The 20,116-nt window shown below is 39.7% G+C and overlaps 3 protein-coding genes across 5 annotated transcripts in view; 1 reads left to right on the top strand and 2 right to left on the bottom strand.

Moving 5' to 3' along the window:
* LOC103479194 (low-density lipoprotein receptor-related protein 8) overlaps positions 1-2,122 on the bottom strand; it is a 105,127-nt gene extending 103,005 nt beyond the window's left edge. For all 3 annotated transcript variants that reach the window (XM_081598477.1, XM_081598478.1, XM_081598476.1), the window contains exons 1-2: positions 1,942-2,122; positions 1,183-1,299 (exon numbers count right to left, since the gene is read on the bottom strand). In XM_081598477.1, the coding sequence (XP_081454603.1) occupies positions 1,183-1,299; positions 1,942-2,008 (184 nt within the window). In that variant the 5' untranslated portion in view covers positions 2,009-2,122. The remainder of the gene's footprint in view (positions 1-1,182; positions 1,300-1,941) is intronic.
* A 9,721-nt stretch (positions 2,123-11,843) lies between these two features.
* On the top strand, positions 11,844-14,933 carry tmem125b (transmembrane protein 125b). The gene has a single exon (XM_008433209.3). It carries the CDS (start codon positions 13,085-13,087, stop codon positions 13,787-13,789), a length of 705 nt encoding a protein of 234 aa, XP_008431431.2. The 5' UTR covers positions 11,844-13,084; the 3' UTR covers positions 13,790-14,933.
* Positions 14,934-15,554: 621 nt separating this feature from the next.
* Positions 15,555-19,802, bottom strand: LOC145548083 (uncharacterized). Its single transcript, XM_081598639.1, has 3 exons — positions 19,140-19,802; positions 17,488-17,677; positions 15,555-17,370 (listed from the first exon to the last, which is right to left on the bottom strand). Exons 2-3 carry the CDS (start codon positions 17,657-17,659, stop codon positions 16,976-16,978), a joined length of 567 nt encoding a protein of 188 aa, XP_081454765.1. The 5' UTR covers positions 17,660-17,677; positions 19,140-19,802; the 3' UTR covers positions 15,555-16,975.
* Positions 19,803-20,116: the final 314 nt, after the last annotated feature.

Here is a 20,116-nt window from a genome sequence, read left to right on the forward strand (position 1 = left end):
TTTTTTCCTGTCATTTGTGACATTGATGAGAAACAATTTTTATGCATTTTTCTTTCTCCTGTCCTTTTCATATTTTATTGTATTTCTCCTTGTAAAAAGTTTTTTTTTATAGCTTGTAGCGTAATGGACCGGATGGCAAACATGCAACGCTCATGCAAGTTTGTCGTGTTCAAATCCTTTGGAACTGCACAAGCAGAAAACCACTTTGGTTACGCCATTTATCTCCTTCATCCAATTTATAGCCAAATTAATCCTAAATAAGCGAGTTTGTACTTTTCTGGTAACTAATTCCTCACTTTCTGCACTTTATTTTTTCTAAATTGGCAAATCAGTCCATTTATGTTTACATTGTTCCGCCTAGGCCTGTCGCAATAAGCAAAAAACTAAAAAAAATCTATTAATTGCATGATGAATTGCAACGAGCTCTATAATTTCCATTTGCATGATTCATCTTTTCTTTTTCTCTCTTTCTACCAAAAAATGGAGGACAAAAGTCTTCAGTCTGGTGCATTTTTGCCATTTTTTAAAGGACAATTTTGTGTACAGAGACTAAATAATTCATTTTATTTGTTGTTTTTTATATTTATTTTGGATATTTAAAATGACTTCCAGTTCTAGTGTAAATATCTGTTATAATTTAAAGTACTATTAGGTTTCTTGAAAATGGTCTCAAAACAATATTATCATTTATCGCAATAACTACATCTCCTGTGCTGATTTATCGCCAATCATCATTTGTTGGACTGACAAATATCTGCTGGAAAAATGTTGCTTATCGAACAACCTCACTCAAAAGTAAGCATCAAGCACAAAGATATTCACACTCCTTAAACTCTTCTGCTTTCTTGTCTTTTTTGCATGACAGTCTCAAACCTCAGCTTATTTTATTTTAAGTTTAAGTCAAAGGTGTGTCTGTGAGTCAGGCACTCGATACAATTCCTCACAACTTTGTGTAGGTCAACAATGTAAAATCTCCAGTGACCAAATATGAAAAAAACGTAAAAGTGAAGTGAATACTTTAACAAGGCACTATTCATTATAGCTAATAACTAGAAATAAATGGAGGGTAAATGATTTATTACTTTGCCCTGAATTGCCCCAACTCGTCGTTGTGTATAAGGAGACCATTTCTCACATTTACACGCACAATGTACTAATCCTCGCTGTAACTGGATCACTTACGGCAGTTTTCTTCGTCGCTGTTATCTGAGCAGTCGTCATCGTCGTCGCACCTCCAGATGGTCGGTATACACCTTTTGTTGTTGCACTGAAATTGTCCATCCTCACACTCATCAGTGGCTGGAAGAAGAAGAAAAAAACGAGAGAGGATATCAGGGTCCAGATGGATGATCACTGCAACAATATGTTTATGGATAAGTATAGTCGGTAGTTCGGCTGTCATTTGCAAATGAATACCTAATTGATATGCAGAATTCACTTGGGTCAACTGGAAGATGCGCTACAAGCGTCATTGTCTCCGTTTTCCACATTACCGCTCTGCTTTCTCGGGATATTTATTACTTCTAGGGGGGTGGGAGAAAGCAGAGAAGGCCCTCTGCTCCACAGTTCTAAATGAGCAGGTTCATTCAGTCTGGACTACTACACAGAGGCTGATACTACCTCTAATGCGGTGGGGTTATTGGAGATGCTCACTGCCGGGATACACATGACTGGGACACAGCTTTTCGCGTCCTGAACACATGAAAGCAGCAAAACAAGCCAACCCAGTCATAAAAGAGCCAACCGGTATCGATAATAGCGATAACGAGTATATTTCTCTGTTTTCCCCTTAAGCTATGACAGGCACGCGCGCACTGAGTACCACAGACGCCCCCAATTAATCTACACACACCACCGTTTACATTGAACATCACTAACCACTGACGCGCACGAGGGGGGAGAAAACTACCACTATGTTTAAATGCAACGCGTATTACTTACCTTTCAGGTAAGGCAGCCTGAGAATGAACAAATGGAAAAGTAACAATATCCGTATATCCGACCACATATCTGGAGGAAGTGACCGAGCTCATTCACATCCACGAAACAAAGCCTGAAAGCCGCTCTTGTTGTGGCGCTGCCGCTGCCGCTGCCAGACCGTCCGCTGCGAAACACCCACTCACTCCTGCCTCCACCCCATTGGCTGGTCTGGTGGAGACGAGAGCACGTGGGGCGGGGCGCCAGATTATTTTCCTCAAGATTTTATAATTGCAGTATTTAAAAAAGAATGACTCGAGCGTTATCAAATACAATAAATAAGGTCATTAGAATTTTAATTATCTTAAAAGTTATGAGGTTTCTAAATTATACACTGAGTAGGCATAGCTTTATGATTCTTGACAGGTAAAGTGAACAACATTGATTATCTTCATAGTGGTATCTTTAATCGATATGTTAGGAGCCAAGAAATTAAGCAAGTGTAAGATTGTCAGTTTGGCGGATGTGTTTATCCAGGTTGTTTTATGAATTAATAAAAACAACCTGTTAGCTAGCTAACAAAAACTTCCTTATCCAAGAAGTTTTTCTGACAAAAAAAAGGTACAGTTTTCCTGGCTCATTGTTTGAAAACATTTTAAAAGTTTATATTTTTTCTGAATACATGTGGTTTCAGTCTAATGCTTAGGGCAGTTTTGACATATGTTTGCATAATCTTCCTGCTCATGAGACAAAATTCAACTGTAATAATAATCATCACTGTTAGTTATGATTGTGCTTGAATATAAAAACTATATTTGGTCACTTGAACCAAACTAGTTCTGATCTCTGCTCAGTTTACCTCCATCCATCTATTTTCATAGTGATTTCTCTCTGTCTGAAGTAGGACTGTACAGCATTTTGACTGCAATTGGTCAGTTTCTTGGATTCCCTGACTTTGCAGTTCAATTGTTCTGTAACTTTGATTCATATTGTTTCTTCTCAGTCTTCATTTTTAATACTTGAAGCCCCGTCTCCAATACTGCAGAAGTGGAAATCTTTGGTCCCCAAGGTGTGAAATTCTTGTTACTGACAAGACACGAGCTAGACTGAAGAGAGGAGCTTAATTTTTGGGGTTACTGTATCTCTATGAATATTACATATGAATGCTAACGTTTGTATGTAAAAAATACACTGCCGTAGTTTACAGATCACAAATCTGACCAATAAATAGAATTACTCTTCCAAACTTGCAACTCAGATTTAAAATGTGCATTCACATTTTTATTTTCTGATCATTTTCATATCCAAGAGAGTTCATGAGTAATTGAGTCACAAAATGCACCATTGGATTGATATATTTATAGAATATAGATTAAGATTGATACTTTGGTTGCCATTCATACATCTGATCTGTCCCAGGAGAGAAGTCGAGTATCTGAATTTGGGATTTTCATTATTTTTAAAATAATGTTATGTGTTTTCTGGGCATTTAGTAAATAGTATTGAATAACCTAATAGTATTGAATGTTACCTTCGGTTGTTATACAATTTGCTATATAGTATATATCCATCCATTTTCTTTTCACCCTTGTCCCTCAGTGGGGTTGGGAGGGTTGCTGGTGCCTATCTCCAGCTAGCGTGCCGGGCGAGAGGCGGGGTTCACCCTGGACAGGTCGCCAGTCTGTCGCAGGGCAACACAGAGACACACAGGACACACAACCATGCACACACACACTCACACCTAGGGACAATTTGGAGAACCCATTTAACCTGACAGTCATGTTTTTAGACTGTGGGAGGAAACCAGAGTACCTGGAGAAAACCCACGCATGCACAGGGAGAACATGCAAACTCCATGCAGAAAGACCAGGGCCGGGAATTGAACCCAGAACCTTCTTGCTGCAAGGCAACAGCTCTACCAACTGCACCACTGTGCAGCCGCTATATATATGAAATATTAAAATATAACTTAAAAGAAAACATATTTCCTGGTTTCATGCTTTAAAATTGGTTCTCTGTCTCTTTAAAAACTCATGGTCTTTCTGAAATCTAAAGAGGTCAGCTTTGTCATTTATTTCGCATCATGAATGAGAGAATTACCAAATTACCAGTTATGTTGCACAAAGAGAGTGAGTGTAAACATATTTAGAACATGACAGGCTGGCATTAGAGGTACAGTAGAGCCACAGTTTTAGGACTCATTATAAACCAAACCAGCGGTTCACTCTGCCGTCTCTCTCTGGAAACTCTTCTGCCCAATTATCAGCACTCTGCCCCAAGGAATAATGTGATAACTCTCATCTACATGCAAATTATGCAAAAGTTAAGGTGAATTGTTAGCTTTAGGGGTTCTCAATGAAAGCTGCTCCTGAGAAAAAGACCCCATGTATCTCTTTTATTAACTAAACAACAGATAAACTGTCTTCCTAAACCGACGGCTGTACATTTATCTCGTGGAGATAACAGTAGTTCACTTCCAGAGCTGCTCTTTTTTGCATTACATCCATCGCTGACAGACAGTATAATCATTTCAAACCGTCATAAGCTGGAGGATAACTTAATCCAACCTACTGTCTGTGTGATAAACACACCAGGAGATACCTCAGGTGTGTGTCCTATCAGTGTTACGCCGATGATAAAGAGAAAGATTTACTCATCGTGTCCCTGAAGTCTGTCTAATTTACTTAAGTCACCGCTTTACACCACTGCTTGGCAGAGATATCCTCACTTAAATCATAGTAAAGTGATGTTCTCATATTCGCCACAAGCAGTCATAACAATATTAAGTCTGCTGGATCCTTGGCTGTTCATATTCGGTCGGTCGCTGAAAACATGAATACCATTTTTGATCAAACACCTAAATGAGGGAAACTGGGTAAGCCTTTTTACCTTTGGTTTTGTCTTGTGTAACATTGTTTTATATGAGTACAATAAAATCAATAAAATATTTGCTAAAACAAAGTTTTTGTCTTCATCAGCTTGGAAACCATGTTTTTGATGCAACTTTTCACAAATATCCACATCTTACAGAAGAAAGTATATCCATCCTATCTTTTCTTGCAAATATATTATGTTTTGGGTGTTTTTTTAAAACAAAAAATATAAATATGCTTTTTCTTTAAAGAAAACAAGAAATATTCCTGAAAAATGAGAAATTGTTTTAAAAAGACAAAACAAAAACAAACTCAGGTAACATTTGTGGCTCTAAACAATTTGTCGATTGCTGTCTTGTCAGTATCTAAAACAGTTCACCATTTGTTTGATTTGCCAGACTCTACGGTTGAAACCAGAAATGTACATGCATTTAACAAAAAGACAAACACATTCGTTTTCTCACCTTCTAAAGTTAAATCACATCAAACTTTTCTTGTTTTAGCTTAGTTAGGCTTATCAAAATTATTTCTGTTTGCTAAATTCCAGAAAATGTGGCGAGAACATTTTTTATTTTTTAGAATTTTCCTTGTAACTTTCCTCGAATTCAAAAATATTATGTCAGGATTTTGTGACAGACAACACAAAGTTGCAAATAACTGAAGAGAAAGAAAAAGATATAATTTTTTATGCGCAGATTTATGAAAACTGATGTGTGTGTGTGTGTGTGTGTGCGTGTGTGGGTGTGTGTGTGTGTGCGTGTGCGTGCGTGTGTGTGCGTGTGTGCGTGCGTGTGTGTGTGTGTGTGTGTGTGTGTGTGTGTGTGTGTGTGTGTGTGTGTGTGTGTGTGTGTGTGTGGGTGTGTGGGTGTGTGCGTGTGTGTGTGTGTGCTTGCATTCAGCCTCCATCAGTCAGTACTTCAGTAGAATCACTTTGTACTAAAATTGATGCCAGAAGGGAGTTCATTATTCAAAGCAGTTTAGTTTTCTATCTAACAAAACCCAGCAAATTGCATCAAGTCATTGATTTGCAACATTCACACCTCATATCCTCCCATACAAATTACATTGTGTTAAAAATAGAACATAGCCTGATAGTTTTTACTTCTTGAGTCTCGCTGAAGTGAATCAATAAGTTCTAGTTTTGACGGTGATTCGATAATTTATGAAACAAAATAGAGCACAAAATCAACAAACACCCCCCCAGTAATCAGTTGATAGAAATTAATCAACTATACAATCTAGACTGGATTAAGAAAAGTGTTTCCTGAGGATGAAACTATGCAAAACTGAATGAATTCCCAGCATCAACATGCAGTGTCTGATGTCTTCACAGCTCTATCCATTATGGAGAATATCTCTCCTTTCTGTCTGTGCTTTCGCCATCTTCCCTGATTAAGACGCTCTTAAGTTAAATAAAAGTCCTCTCTAATTCTAGCACTTGGTCACATTAGGAGCTCTCTTAAGGTCTGAGGTGCTTGGTGGATAAGTTTTATCACATATTTTTATGAAGTTGGGACCAGATTTGTTGGCCCTGTTTCTCGACCTTAAGCTAGAACTTTTGCAAACTTTACTCTATAAATCTGTTTGATTTTATGTTAAGAATTTATCTAGGTTCCATGTATTTACTAGATTTAATGTTGTGCTGCTTGAAGACCTGTTGATCAAACCTTCTGGCGCGAAAAAACTTGGTAAGAACTATATGCAACAGATAGGACTGCATTAGATGGAGATCCAAAATGATGGCAGAAAAATCATTCCTACCTTTTTTTTCTTTTGGATTATGTTTTCGTCGATAGGGAGCTCACAATGGAAAGGTGGGAAAGAAAACTCACAGTAGAAAACAAAAAGAAATGGGAGACAGACAACAACGATAAAGAGGGATGAAGATGGCTTTTCAAACGGGTTGACAGACACTAGGGAAGTTATTTCAGTCTACCAATAGGAGGCTTGTAAATATTTGGGTTAGCTTACTAGTTAACGTACCAACTAGCTTAGTAGTAACTTAACCTAACTTGGTAAGCTCACTAGCTTAACAGCTTACCAGTATGCTAGCAGTAGCACACTGCTTACTGGTAGTGGTAAGCTACCAGTAATGGAAGCTGGCAGTAAGCTAAGCTAGCAGTAAGTTAGCAGGCTTACAGGTAAGCTTGCTATCTTGGTAAGCTAACTAGCTTAGCTTAACTATTCTCGTGAGATTACAGCACACATCTTGTAACTGTGTGCTTACAGATGTATTGTAATACACATCAGAAAGTAGGTCAACCTGTTTAGAACTGTTTTCACTTTACAGATTCTCAGTGTCTTTGAAACAAAATTTAAAAAGGGAAGTCCTTTGACAATTTTACATTGAAAACAAATTTCAAATAAATCTTTTTTTTTTTTGGTAATAATAGAAACTTTTGTAATAGATGGAACCTCTACAGGCTGTTATGAAACATAACTAAAAGATGAATGCAAAGAAAATGCTCTTTTTAACAATAGCTGTTCTTGGTGGTGAAATTTTGAGCAAAAAATTCGACTCCTGTAATTATTTTTGATCTATTCTATGGTGAGAGCCGACCCTGACGCTACCGTATCCCCCAGAACCCATCATGCACCAGGGAAACGAAGCGCTCGGAAACATCACCTGGGAAGCTCAGATGATTTTCCTTCAGCTATTTCTAGCTGTAATGAAGCAGATTTATCATCATAAAACTGAACATTTCGGCCAACCAGCTGGGAACACTATGTATAAGAAAAAAGGTCAGGGAAGTCCATTAGCTTCTGTACAAATTTCAGCACACAACAAAAACCTTCATCTTTCCTCATTTGCATCAGGGCTGTTGTGGTATGAATCATCTCAATGCCACAGTGTGGGAGGAGGGGGAAAAAAATCAGAAAATAAATCTTTTTTTTTTCCTGGTTCCCAATAATGTTATCTAGCTCCAAAAGCATGCAGCTGGAGAGACACCATTTTCCTCACATACAATCTGAGCGTGTTGAAATGCGCAGAAGCCCAGGTTGTTTCTGACATGAACAGCCTGCAGGAAATCTCTGACCGGGTCCACCTTTGGTCTTTGAAGGAAATGTGCTGAGCAAGCACAAAGGTCTTTTTTCTTTTCTTTGCAACATTCAATCAGCTGCCGGCGCAGGTCCTGACAGGTATCATGGCTGAGTTACAGTAGCCACAGAGGGACTCGAAGCACTAACATAATTAGATTTAAAGACCGTTGAGACTTGTTGAGAAATACGAGAACTACATATTTACATTTATTTCCACCTTTATTAAAACCACAATGTTGAATTTAGCTAGCTTAAATTTCCAGTTCATCCTTTCTGGTTTATGTCCTTTAACAGGTTTGAATAATAAAGTGTTGAGAAAGCCAGACAATCCAACTCACACAGCCACCATCTTTATTTGTCTCCTTAGGGGGGTGAACCAACATGGAGGAACATTCCAGTTGATTGTTCAGGTATAGAAGCCATCGATCAACCACAAGGAGTCTGGGAGAGTCCCTTTGTCTAACCCTAGCATGGTTTGCCACATTTTATAGCCACTTGCTATTAAGATTCTTGAATTGGTCTCATGCCTTGTAAACATTAAGCATGTTGCCGAATCTTTATAAAAACACATATCTCTGCCACATTGTTTAAAAAAATAATATCATACACTTGGGATTGATTTCAGAAAAGTTTTTATCCATATGAACCTTGCACAAATATGCCACAGAGTGCTATTTTAAATATGTCAAACCCCAGGGGGCAGTGTAGCACCAAGCTAATACCTGTCAGCAAGGGTGAAAGTAAGGGGGTACGGCAGGGTACTGGTACCCTTAAAAGATTTAGCGGGGGTACGCAGTACCTGCAAGAGAGGGGAGCGGCTGTCTGCTGTAAGAAATCAATGGGTTCACTGTGCAGCCGCGAGTTCACCCACTAATCAGCCGTGACTGATTATTTTTTCAAGAACAATCTAAAACACGACTTAATCAGTTAATAAATCGCTTTTTTCCAATTTCATATTGTTTATGAACTGGTCGTGCTTTGCTAGAGCAGCAGTGCAACATGTCGATCGCGGAAGGTTTTGAGTCGATCTCGGATTTAGGTGACAAACTGAACGTCGCCAGGACACTGAAAGCAGAACATGGCGCTGGTAGGTTAATTTGTGTGTGGACAGATGTAAAAGGTTGAGCTACTTGTGCACAAAATTAATAAAACACAAGACGATGTCGATTGGGAATCATGTCAAAGCAATATGTGGATGTAATGGCCCGTTATTTGTCGCTCATTGTAACGCATGGGAACCCAAAATCTTTTCTTTCCCACGCATACATGCATACATGAATACACAAATACAAAGTTTTCTCAAACAACTGGTTGGAGTTTTGATAAATAATCGTTTTTAGCAGGACTGAATAATTTTTGTGTGGATGAAAGGTCAACGCTTAAAAATGTATTTGTTTTCCCAGATATCCGGCTGTGTACTGACTAGACTTAGACTGACTTCATCTATTTTAGACTCCAGAGTAGTTAGCTTTAAGTCTGGTGTCATGAAAAAAAGGAGATTGACATCACAGGTCAGGGGTCAATTCCTAACTCAAGTATTGAGTCCAAGTATGGTGTCTTGTTCTGGAATGATGGTTGGATGGAACAAAAGACAGACAGACAGACAGACACAGAGGTGACATGCTTATTTCAGTCTGTAAATTAAGTTTATTTGTGCAGCACATTTCAACAACAAGGCAATTCAAAGTGTTTTATATCATGAAAACCCAAAAAGTCGTCAAGCGTTCACATAAACGTGAATAAAGTTCACCGAGGCTGAAAACACAAATGTTTTGGCATTTGTGTGAAATGTGTCGCCACACTTCCTTCACTGCTGCTCTGACTGCTGAGAGGCTGACAGAAACCTGCTGCAAATAGCTAATGATTGGCTTTTATTTCACTTCTCAGTGATTTGGTGCTTTTCTTTTCACCATTTGGAGGTGGAATAACTTTTTGTTCATCAAGTATTGTAAAATATAATATAAAATATTGGTGTAAAATATTTCGGAACATCTATTTTCGTGATCACAGATCTGATCTCAGCTGTCTGATTTATTGTGTGTGTAACAAACTTCCATAATGATGTTAATCCAGCTAACAGTCTGGCTTATAGAACAAATTAAAGTCTTGTGAAGGTCAGCAGTTTGGGTTTAAAACTTACTTTTGGTGCTGATTCTGGTAAATTTCTGCACAAAAAAAAAAAGGCTCCCTTGCACCTGTTGCCTGGAGATCTCAATTTTTAATGGAGGTCTTCAAGCAACTATTGTTGATTTACCTCAGAAAGTAAGTGAGAATTTTGGACCCACAGCAGCTCAGCATCCTGGGGACGGATTTAAACACCTTCAACTCTCAACCAGACATGAGCAAGAAACGTAGCATTTTTCTGAAAAATACCAATCTATGTGTTATGAGTTTAAATGTTCAATTGCATTCACTTTTTAAAGCGACTTACTGGAGTAAAATAACATTCATATTTAAAATTATTATTATTATTATTTGTATTTTTATTCACCGTTTGATTAATGCAGAATTCTTGACGTAACGTAAGAGAAGCCTGAGCCAAGACACCAACGAATTTGAAGTCTGCAGTTAAGCCTAAAAACCATTTGTTTTTTCAGATTGTGTGTCTTTATGTGGATTTTGCAATAGTTTAAAGCCAGAAACCTGCTTTCACAATATTATCTGCTGAGTAGAATTTGTTATTGCTGTGTATCCCGTGCGGCTGTTTAAACTTAGCTTTTGCTGCCCCCTGGTGGTTGCTTACTGTCCACAAAAATCTGAAGCGGGAGACAAATGCTGAATGTTTTTGTTGACTGCTCTCGATGTGACAGTTTCATAAATTATTTTTAGACAAATTGTGGAGCCTGCGGGAAAATCAACAATAATTCTACGTGTCATAGGAACACAAACAGATACTTGAATATGTCTACTTTATGAATGAGTTACTAAAATATGAAAACCTTTTGGCTAGCAGACATTTTTATATATGCTAGCTGGACAAGCAAAGTTATAAAGTTGTCTAACAAGACAACTTTATAACTTTGTCGTTGAACCTCATGCAGTCTAATTCTGTCCATGTAAAGTAGAAAGGCGATGTGTTCATTCTTTTGTGTATTTTTCTGTTACAGTGTCAATTTGTTGCCAAACTGGGGGAAAAAAATTATGAAAATCTATGAGAAGTATGCCTTAATTTTCTACTCAATTGTTGGGAAAAGTTGCCCATGGCATTTGTTTTTCTAATTTCAATCAGAGGATTCATAAAAAAATGAATAATAAGAAGAAGAAACCAGATCTCTGCCAGTAGCAAACTGCAATTTCATTTTTCAGCAGTTCTTCAAGAGGAATAATTGATTGAGCTTTGTTTGAGTTTAAAGCTGCATTATATGTCCATTAGTTATAGCTGGGTTTTTGGTGAACCACAATAACAGTAGACAGAACTTTTTTTTTTTCACTCGCAACTCATTTATTGCAATAAATCAAATAAACAATTTAAACTGCTAGCTAGCTGACTGAAAGCCCAGATTTTTCCCCTTTCTTATTAGACAGACAAATTTGATTCTCTATAGAGAGCAGACATGTATGTCCTGCACCATAAACAAAGTAACTAGTAACTATATTCAGTCAGATACATTAATTACATTTACCTGGAAAATATGTACTTTTGGGAGTAGTTTTGCTATGCTGCACTTTTTACTTGACTAATGTTATTATGAAGTAGTGCTCCTGTTACTTCAGTATAATGTTTGGGTACGACCTTTATTTCTATTAGTATTTAAGCTTTCTCATCTAAGTGTGTGGAATCAAAATAAAGCATAAAGCAAACAGTATTATTTCATTTGAGTAAGTCCTATTGGCGCAGAGGTCAGCATCGTAACGCAGACACAACTGGCGCTGTGAGTCCAGCTCAGTGTGTGAATGACGCCATACTCAGGATCACAGACACACCATTATCACTTCACGCTGACATCACTCGGTTCTCCAGCGTGCTGCCCTGATACCCCTCTGTGTCCCCCACACCTCCCCACCGCCTGCCTCCTGTAGTGCAGTCATTGTGTTCCCTTGTCTGCGTTGGGGCAAAATGGGACAATGTCACCAATCTCTGTGTCCAAACATGATCCAACAGGGCTGCTGTGACCTGTCTTTTTCCCACTGAACCAGACGGAATGGAAGTTGCTGCGTGATGATGAGAGAGGGGCGGGTGAGGGTCTGCCTGGCACTGGGGTGGAGAATGTAGAGAGGACGCAGACCGCCGATCGGTGACAGTGGCACGGTCAGAAAACTCAGAGGACGACCACATACGGGGATCATGTAAATTCTCTACCTCCAGACAGATTCACACTGTCAGTCTTTGTTTTGCGGTGCTGGATCCTCTTCAGTCCTTTGCCTTCAGCTTGGACCAGGATTCTCTCACACTCAACATCTGGCTTCATCTTTTCAACTCGCTGCTGCAGATGAGGAGGCTACTGGACCACTGGACGTTCTTCTTTTAGGAAAAGCTGTGTTTAACTGTGAAGGAGCAGCATCGTATGTAAGGAATAAACCAAACCCTAGCAACTGGGGAATGTTCCGAACTATTGTTTGACCAAAGATGCAGAGGGACGGACGACACATGATTGTCAAAAAATTGTGAGTGAGTTGATTTGAAGCAACAGTTATTGTTTAAGATCAACTTTTTTGAGCGTTAGATCATGTTATAATATTATTCCCTCATCAGAGACACACCTGGAGTGTTGCTTAGATTTTTCCATGCATGTTTGAGAAATCTTTTAATCTCCTATGGCAAAGGTTCAGCTGTGCAAAACTCTTAGTGGGACCTAACACCGCATTCAAGGACGACGCTCCACCTCGGACGTACAGCTTCCAAGCTTCAGAGCTTCCCCACTCAGCTCCTTCAGACTAGCCATCAGCAATTAGCAAACACCTGGTGGAACTGCACATGTACTGAGCTCATTATAGGAGCTACTTATCAGTAAAACACTCGTAAAAACACTGTTAAAGTTGTGACGAAGTCCTGAAGGCGGAGTTTCAGAAAGTGGAGTTTCTTAAAGAGACAGAGACCTAATTCCAAGGTGTTACATTATGAAGTAAAATTTCTAAGTCATATTTGATATATGTAGCATTTTTATAACTGAATGTTACTTGATTGTGATATGAAATAGTATTATGTGTCTAGAAAACACAATACTTTTAAAAACTTTTTTCATGAATATAGACCTCAGTCTGGTTAAAGTTGCATTCTGAGCATTAATACAGCATCAGAGTCTTGGCGTGCCATGCCTGAGATGCAGACCCTTTACTACAGCATGCGTCGGCCCCCAAGCCTCTATCTGGACCCCTTGGTCGCGCAGCAGCACATCCTGGAGGAAGAAGTGCAGTTCTGGTGGTTCCGAGACCCCAGACGGTCCTTGTTTTGCTACTGTGCCTCAGTGGCGCTCATACTGGGACTGGGCCTTGGTGGAGTGGGGCTTCTCTCCACCACTAACAGCCTCTCTGTGGAGTGGCGTCTTGGAGTGGGGACCACACTCTGCCTCCTGGCCCTCGCCGTTCTGCTCAAGCAGCTCCTGAGCTCCGCCATCCAGGACATGAACTGCGTTCACAGTCGCCGTCAGATCGAGCGGCTGCGGAGCGGAGGGAGGGCCGATCCGGCGCTGATCTCGGCCGTGGGGCTGGCGGTGACGCTGTGCGGGACGGTCCTGCTCTGCGTGGCCATGGCGGGTGGCCGGAGCCACGACAGGAGGGAAATGTTGGTGTCCGGAGCGGTGCTGGTGGCTGCCGGCACCGCCATGGGCCTGGCCGTCGTGGGCTATGGTGTGACGGTGCATCTCAAGAGGAGAAGGGAACAGAGGATGAGGAGGAGGCTGAGGGTCAGGAGGGCGAGGAGGCTGGGCAGTCAAGGCGTCCGAATGTTCAACGTTTCGCCTCGACAGGCGAGTCATGCCAGGAGAGACATATCTCCCAGCAGGACAAGTCTGATCTGAACGGACCAAACTGACCAGAACACAAAGACAAAATCCTGCACTGAAAGAGAAATTTTGCAATTTGCTTAAGTAATAAAGATGAGAATCTCATAAAGGTTCAGTAGCTGCGTTTCCATTAGTCATAAAGTAAAAGCAAATTGAAATCACGAAAACAGGTTTGCTTAATGGAAACACAGCAATTTAGAAATGGATGTATTTTGCAAAACTGGAGTAGAAACACTTATCACATCATGCGAGTCACATGGTTAACAGCCAGATGTCTCTACTGGTGGAAACGACAAAGAATACGACAGGAAGTGGAAGGTAGATGATGTTTTGTTTTTTCTGGCTCCACCAGAGCTCACAGCAATTACACCGTTCATAAAAAGTTGTGTGTAATTGTATCACGTTTAATCCGTAGCTTTTCTGTAATATTTGACTCCTAATTTTCCCCCAAAACAACGCATACGCAGCCGCTCCCAAGCATAAGGGGCTTGTCGCTCCAACGCCTGACTAAGACGCCGACGTCTCCTCTCATTGCTGATAGATGATTAGCATTAGCGCCGTGCCTGTGTGTTTACATCCATGATTTTTAATCACTTATCCAGGAACCAGGTTATTTCACATGTAATTTTAATTTCATTTCTTATTTAATGAAAACACTACAGTTCTGAATTTGTGTATTCCCTCCCCACCCCCGACATCAACAAAATATAGACAAAGATTTGCGCATATTTGTAATGAAAACGCAGCTACTGAGAAACTTCATGCAGAATGCAGAGATACTGACAGTAAAGGGCCAATAAATCAATAAAGACGAATCCATTTCCTTTTGGCTTCTTGATTCCCAGTTTTTATAAAATTGGGTATTTGACTGTATGACCTCTTTGACAGGCAGGGTTCTTCATCCAGTTAATAAAAAAGGACAACTTTATGATTGTGTAATGTTTTAAAAGGCAGTGATATATTTGACCTGTTGGATAGTTTCACTCCTCATGCAGATGTTTGGGGAATCCTCAGGGAAATTGATGGGGACCAAAGTATGTTTTCTTGACATGGTGCTGCTCTACTATCCGTGTAATTAAAGCATCATCAGTTAGATTTTTTTTTGTAAAGAAATGACATTAACTGATGTTAAAGGCAAGAGATTTGGCAGTGTGGAAAGTAGTGTGTTCGCGTAGCGCGGAAGATGGAAATGCAGACCTCAGAGAAACAATTGTTGCTGCCTTCAATCTTAGAAGGGTTAAGGGGACAATTTCCACACAATTTAAAGTCAATTTATTTCTGCAGAGTTAAAGATTATTCAAAATTGGAAAGCATTTAGGACATTTACCAATGAGGGAGTGGACCAAGTTTGAAACTCAATAGACCTCAGTTCATCTGTTAAATGTGGAAATAATTAAGAGGAAAATGCAACGAAAACAAAAAAAAGGTCAAGAGCAACTCTTCTTTGAAACTGTTTCCTATAAAGAATTTGCCAGAATCACTTTGGTTTGGATGAATGAAAAAAAGACAGACATATGGGACCAAAGCAGACACTGCAGACCCAGGGATGTACTTTTTTTTTTTTTCCACAGGTACTGTAAATAAAGTTTATGTAATTTAAGTCATTTAGAACATTACAATGAATGAATTTATTCATAGAAAATTTTATATATGTAATGTAAAAAATATATGTGAACATCAAGGCTGTAGCAAACATGATTCATTTTTGCATTTTCAGACATAATCACCTTGAGACAGAGTTCAGTCATTCTGAAAACATATCAGTATCTTTCACATGTGCTTTAAAATGTTTTAAAGTGTTTATGCTGAGTATAACAATGGGGGAGGGGGTGTTGTGTGGTCTTCAACCTCTACATAAAACAGAAAATATGTGAATAAAATCATTTTAACTGAAGAACAAAGGGGAAAAAAGTGCAATCAGAGGTCAGAGTGCGTACAAGAAATGCAACAACTGCAAGCTCATCGACTTTATTACTAGACCTGAAATACCTGAGCCAGTTGACATGCCAGACGCTTGTCATAAAAAAAACAAAAAAACAACGCTGCCCTTCCCAGTGTGATGAAGTGTTTGAGGCTGTAACTTCACTAAAATATTTTAAAGCTGCAGTAAAAATATGTTTTTCACATATTTGTTCAAAACGTCACCATGGTGTGTCAGTACGTTATGAGCCAGATTATCTCTGAAAAGATCAAATTCCTCCATCTCCTCCATGAGTTGTTGCAGAAATAAACTGCTCCTGGTACGATACAGCCAATCAGAGCCAAGAGGAGGGTCTTGGTGATATCAATCATGCTCGGGTACACGCTGCTATATGTGCCAATGGCGGAGAAACAACTTAGCATTCCAGTAAATCTTTTTATCCGCTGTCATCAGTGGCCATGCTAATTAGCCTTAGCATTCATGAAAGGCTATGCTGATGGCAAGCGCGTACACAAGCTTGACTGACAGCGGTAAGACTCTCTTCCTGGCTCTGACTGTGTCTCACCGGGGAACTACAAGTAAACATTTTTGAGTCGTTTGAATGTGTCGATCAACTTAATCAGCTTTTTCATTCTCCAGCGGTCTTCAGAGACGGGGTCATTTGGATCCCACAAGCTTTTTACTCTGTGCAGCAAGTCTGCACTGACCCTGCATGCGCTTTTACAAGGTTGCTTTGGAAACTGATGGTCTCACGGGATAACCTCCCCCACTTCCCGACTGTGACATCTGCCACGCTCCTCCTGAGATTTGCACTAAAACCATGTGAGGGTTAACTATTTGAAAAACTGTTTGTTTTGTGATGGATGCATTTGTGTTTTCACTTGATACGTTTTTCTTATTTTTAAATGGTATGGACTGCTTTTGGTCTGGGAAATAAAGACTTCTCTGTTTGCTTGTATGACTGAGCGGTGTATTTCTTGAGTTAGCCCTGGCAGAAGGCAGAGGAGCTTGATTGTTTTCACACATTATCTGTCTCATAATATACTGTGAAAAGTAAAAACTTAATTTTTTTTTTTGAAAAGTTACCTACAGCAGCTTTTATGAGGTTCTTGTTTCAAACTGGGTAAAGTTAAAACTGATGATAGTTTGCAGCCCAAATGGGCTGCAAACTGTCATCAAATGGGCAGAAACACAAATATGAAAAAACTCTTTGCGATGGTTCCTAAGAAAATATTAATCCGAGTTATGAACCAGCAGTTTTTCTGTAATTCTGTCTATAATCACCCAATGCTGAAGTGCAGATCATCGTCATCACTGTCTTCCAACTCCTCCACTATGCCCTCCCTGCGTTCTCTCTCGACCCTGTCCTTCTCACTGGTCGGGATGTAGTTGTCCTCGATGAAGCCGTCGTCATCGTCCTCCACTCCCCTCCCACTGCCTCCCATTACTCCCATTTGGCCCGACACGTTTGGGTACGAGGTGTCCTCCTGGCCGTACTGGCTGGCCCCGTCGGTCTCCTGGAGCAGGGAGTGCCTGTAGCTGGCCAGGAAGCGGTGGAAGAGCCGAAACTTCATGGCCAACACGACGAAGAGCGAGAGGGAGAGGATCGTACCGAGACCCGCTGCCAGATAGGACCACTGGATGGATGTGTTGTTCCCATTTGCGGATCCTGCCTCTGTGGAACATCAAGAAAACCGAATTGTATCAAAACTGATATTTAAATTGTATCTCCATTTGTCCTCAAAAGCACGTTGTTCGTTAACAGAAGGACATTGAGTGGTTTGTTGCTCACTGGTTGAATTGAAAATGGAAGTAGTGGATGTTTTCTCTTCCATCTCTGCCAGAAGATGTCTCTGGGAACCTCTGAGGTTCTGGACATCAGGAATAGTTGCAGAACGAGCGTTTGAGAAGAAAACCACACCGAGAAACATCCACGCAAAGACGCGGCTGCTCCACGGAGACATTTTTAAGTCCCGCCAAACCTAAAGGGGAAATAACAATAAGATATTATTACAGGAAAGATCCAAATTGAAGTCAAGTGTGGCTGGAATTGGATTTATTTTTATTTCATAAACACAAATGTATGGTCACACAGCAAATTATTCTATTGTAATCAGTGTAAAACTCTCTTTTGGTGACTGTGTGGGTGGCATGATCTGATTAGTCCAGTCATTCAAAAAACTAGGAATATACCGATATGAAAATTTGGGCCAATATCGATACCTGATATTTGTCATTATTGTATATATTGAATATTTTTAATACCCATTTGACACCTTGAAAGAAACAACCATACCACTGACTTCACCTCTGCTTCAGTTAAACTACCCATAATCCTTTGCTGCATCACCATCTCATGACCAACCTCCTCCACTCCCACTCCAGACACAAACGGCAACAATATGGAAACAAACATCAGTTGTTCATATCAGCCTACTTTATTTACCGATACCAAAAAGACCATTATCGGTTGATACCAATGATAAAGCCGATATATCGTGATTCCCCAATAAAACCCTATTGGTTCTTTCACAAGTTATTTGGTTTGGATTTTTTTCCTTCCATGAAAACAAACAACTTCATTTAAAAACTGCATTTTATGATCCCTTGTGTTGCATTTAGCTCATATTGAGATTAGTTTGATATTCTGAAACATACAAAAAAGTGAATCAGGAAGGGATAAACACTAATACCACACAGTTATTCCAGAAACATTCTGACAAAAATCAAACCTTAGCAGTTTTGCTGCTCTGCACTTTATATTTCTACTTCAGTAAAATTACTTTCAAGTATGACCAAGTATAAAAGTCAGATTTCTGGATTATAAACAAGCTTCATTGTTCTGATGTTATTTTCTGTTGGCTAAGTCTGTGGAAATATTATCACTCGACATGATTCACGCTGTGTTAACATATTAACATTAACTACTGGAAGTATCAGTTTCCAAAGCTTTCTATTTATTACAATTATTTTATTTTGAAAAAATTGGAAATATGTGTTTTCTCTGCATGAATCTATTATTTTCTAATGATTCAAGTTTCATTTTATAGCCTACAATACCAGAATTTTATTCTTTTATTGTTATTTTACAGAGTTACTCATAACTTAAGTAGCTTTATTATACTTGTGTATTTTTTGTGTGTGGCTACATTCCACTTCTACTTCTACTTAACATATTGAAATAATGCTGCTCACTACTTGAGTGCAGTTTTTGGCAACTCTACCCCGTCTCAGTGTGAAGTTTAATCAATCAGTCTGGAGTTTAAAGCTTATTCGAGAACTCTTGATTGAATAAACTACAATCTACTTGTTCCTTCCTTCCTCAAGGAAGTTCCAGCAATTTTCATGCTTAACATCCTAAACTTTTCGCTTATATAAAGCAGCAATTCTAACAATGACAAAGTAGCTCAAAAACTGCAAAGTCAGGTAAATAAAAAAGCTTACCTGTACAGACGACGTTTCAGAAGGAAGCAAAAGCTACTTTATGTTTTAGTCTTTCTTCCTCTACCTCACCTTTTCGTCGAAATAATAAAGTCAGCTGCCGGGCAAAGGTTGCAGAGCATACCACAATGCCAGCCATCTTAAGGCAGACGTTAATCAGTAACTTCATTACGGTTTACAGTTCCTCCCTCTTCTCTCCTTACTTTGACAGACCAACTGTTGATGTTCTCAGTCGGGATGTGAGGAAATGAACCAGCTGGTCTAAGTGGTCGACAAAGTGTCCGCATGGAAGAAATGAAATGTACTCGAAGCTGCTGCATTTGCGCTCTCAGGCCACACGGTGGCAGTGTCGCCACGTCAGATTCCTGTTTGTCCTTCCCGGGTTGGAAGGAGGTTCCTGTTGTTAAGCGGCTCTGACTGGACCAAGCTGCTGGTTAATACGGAAAACTCCCCACTTTCTGCTGAAGCGCCTCAGCTTCGAGTCAGAAACATTTCATTCTGATTGGTTGTTGCTTTTTATTCCAGGTTAAATGGCGTAGAGCAGCGTAGCATGTTGTGTAGTTGTGAACTGGACACCTGCAGCAGAATCTTTGGCAAATAAAAATCTGAAAAGCATGGCCTGAAATAGCTCAAGACAGTTGGCCCTTGACCCCACACACACACGCACACACATCAGTCGTTGAAGCTCAGGGCGTCAACACACACTCCATCGTGTTAATCTAATACAAGGCATCCTGGGATTACTAATGAATACTTGGAACACAGTGATGGAGCCTCCAGGTCTCCAAAAAAATTACAACGTTTAATTATTGATGCGCTTAATTAGCATGTTTACAACGTGGATTTATTTTTTCCAACCCACCAAAAAGATTGGCAAGACTTTTTCTTTTTTTTTTTGGTGGGGTGGGGGTGAAACAGAAACAGCGACTTCAAAGTGACGGCCTCTAGAGTGCAGTAATCTTTTCAAATGAGACACTTTC

Source organism: Poecilia reticulata, chromosome 17, assembly GCF_904066995.2.
Source record: "Poecilia reticulata chromosome 17, P_reticulata-male-v2, whole genome shotgun sequence".
NCBI lineage: Eukaryota > Metazoa > Chordata > Actinopteri > Cyprinodontiformes > Poeciliidae > Poecilia > Poecilia reticulata.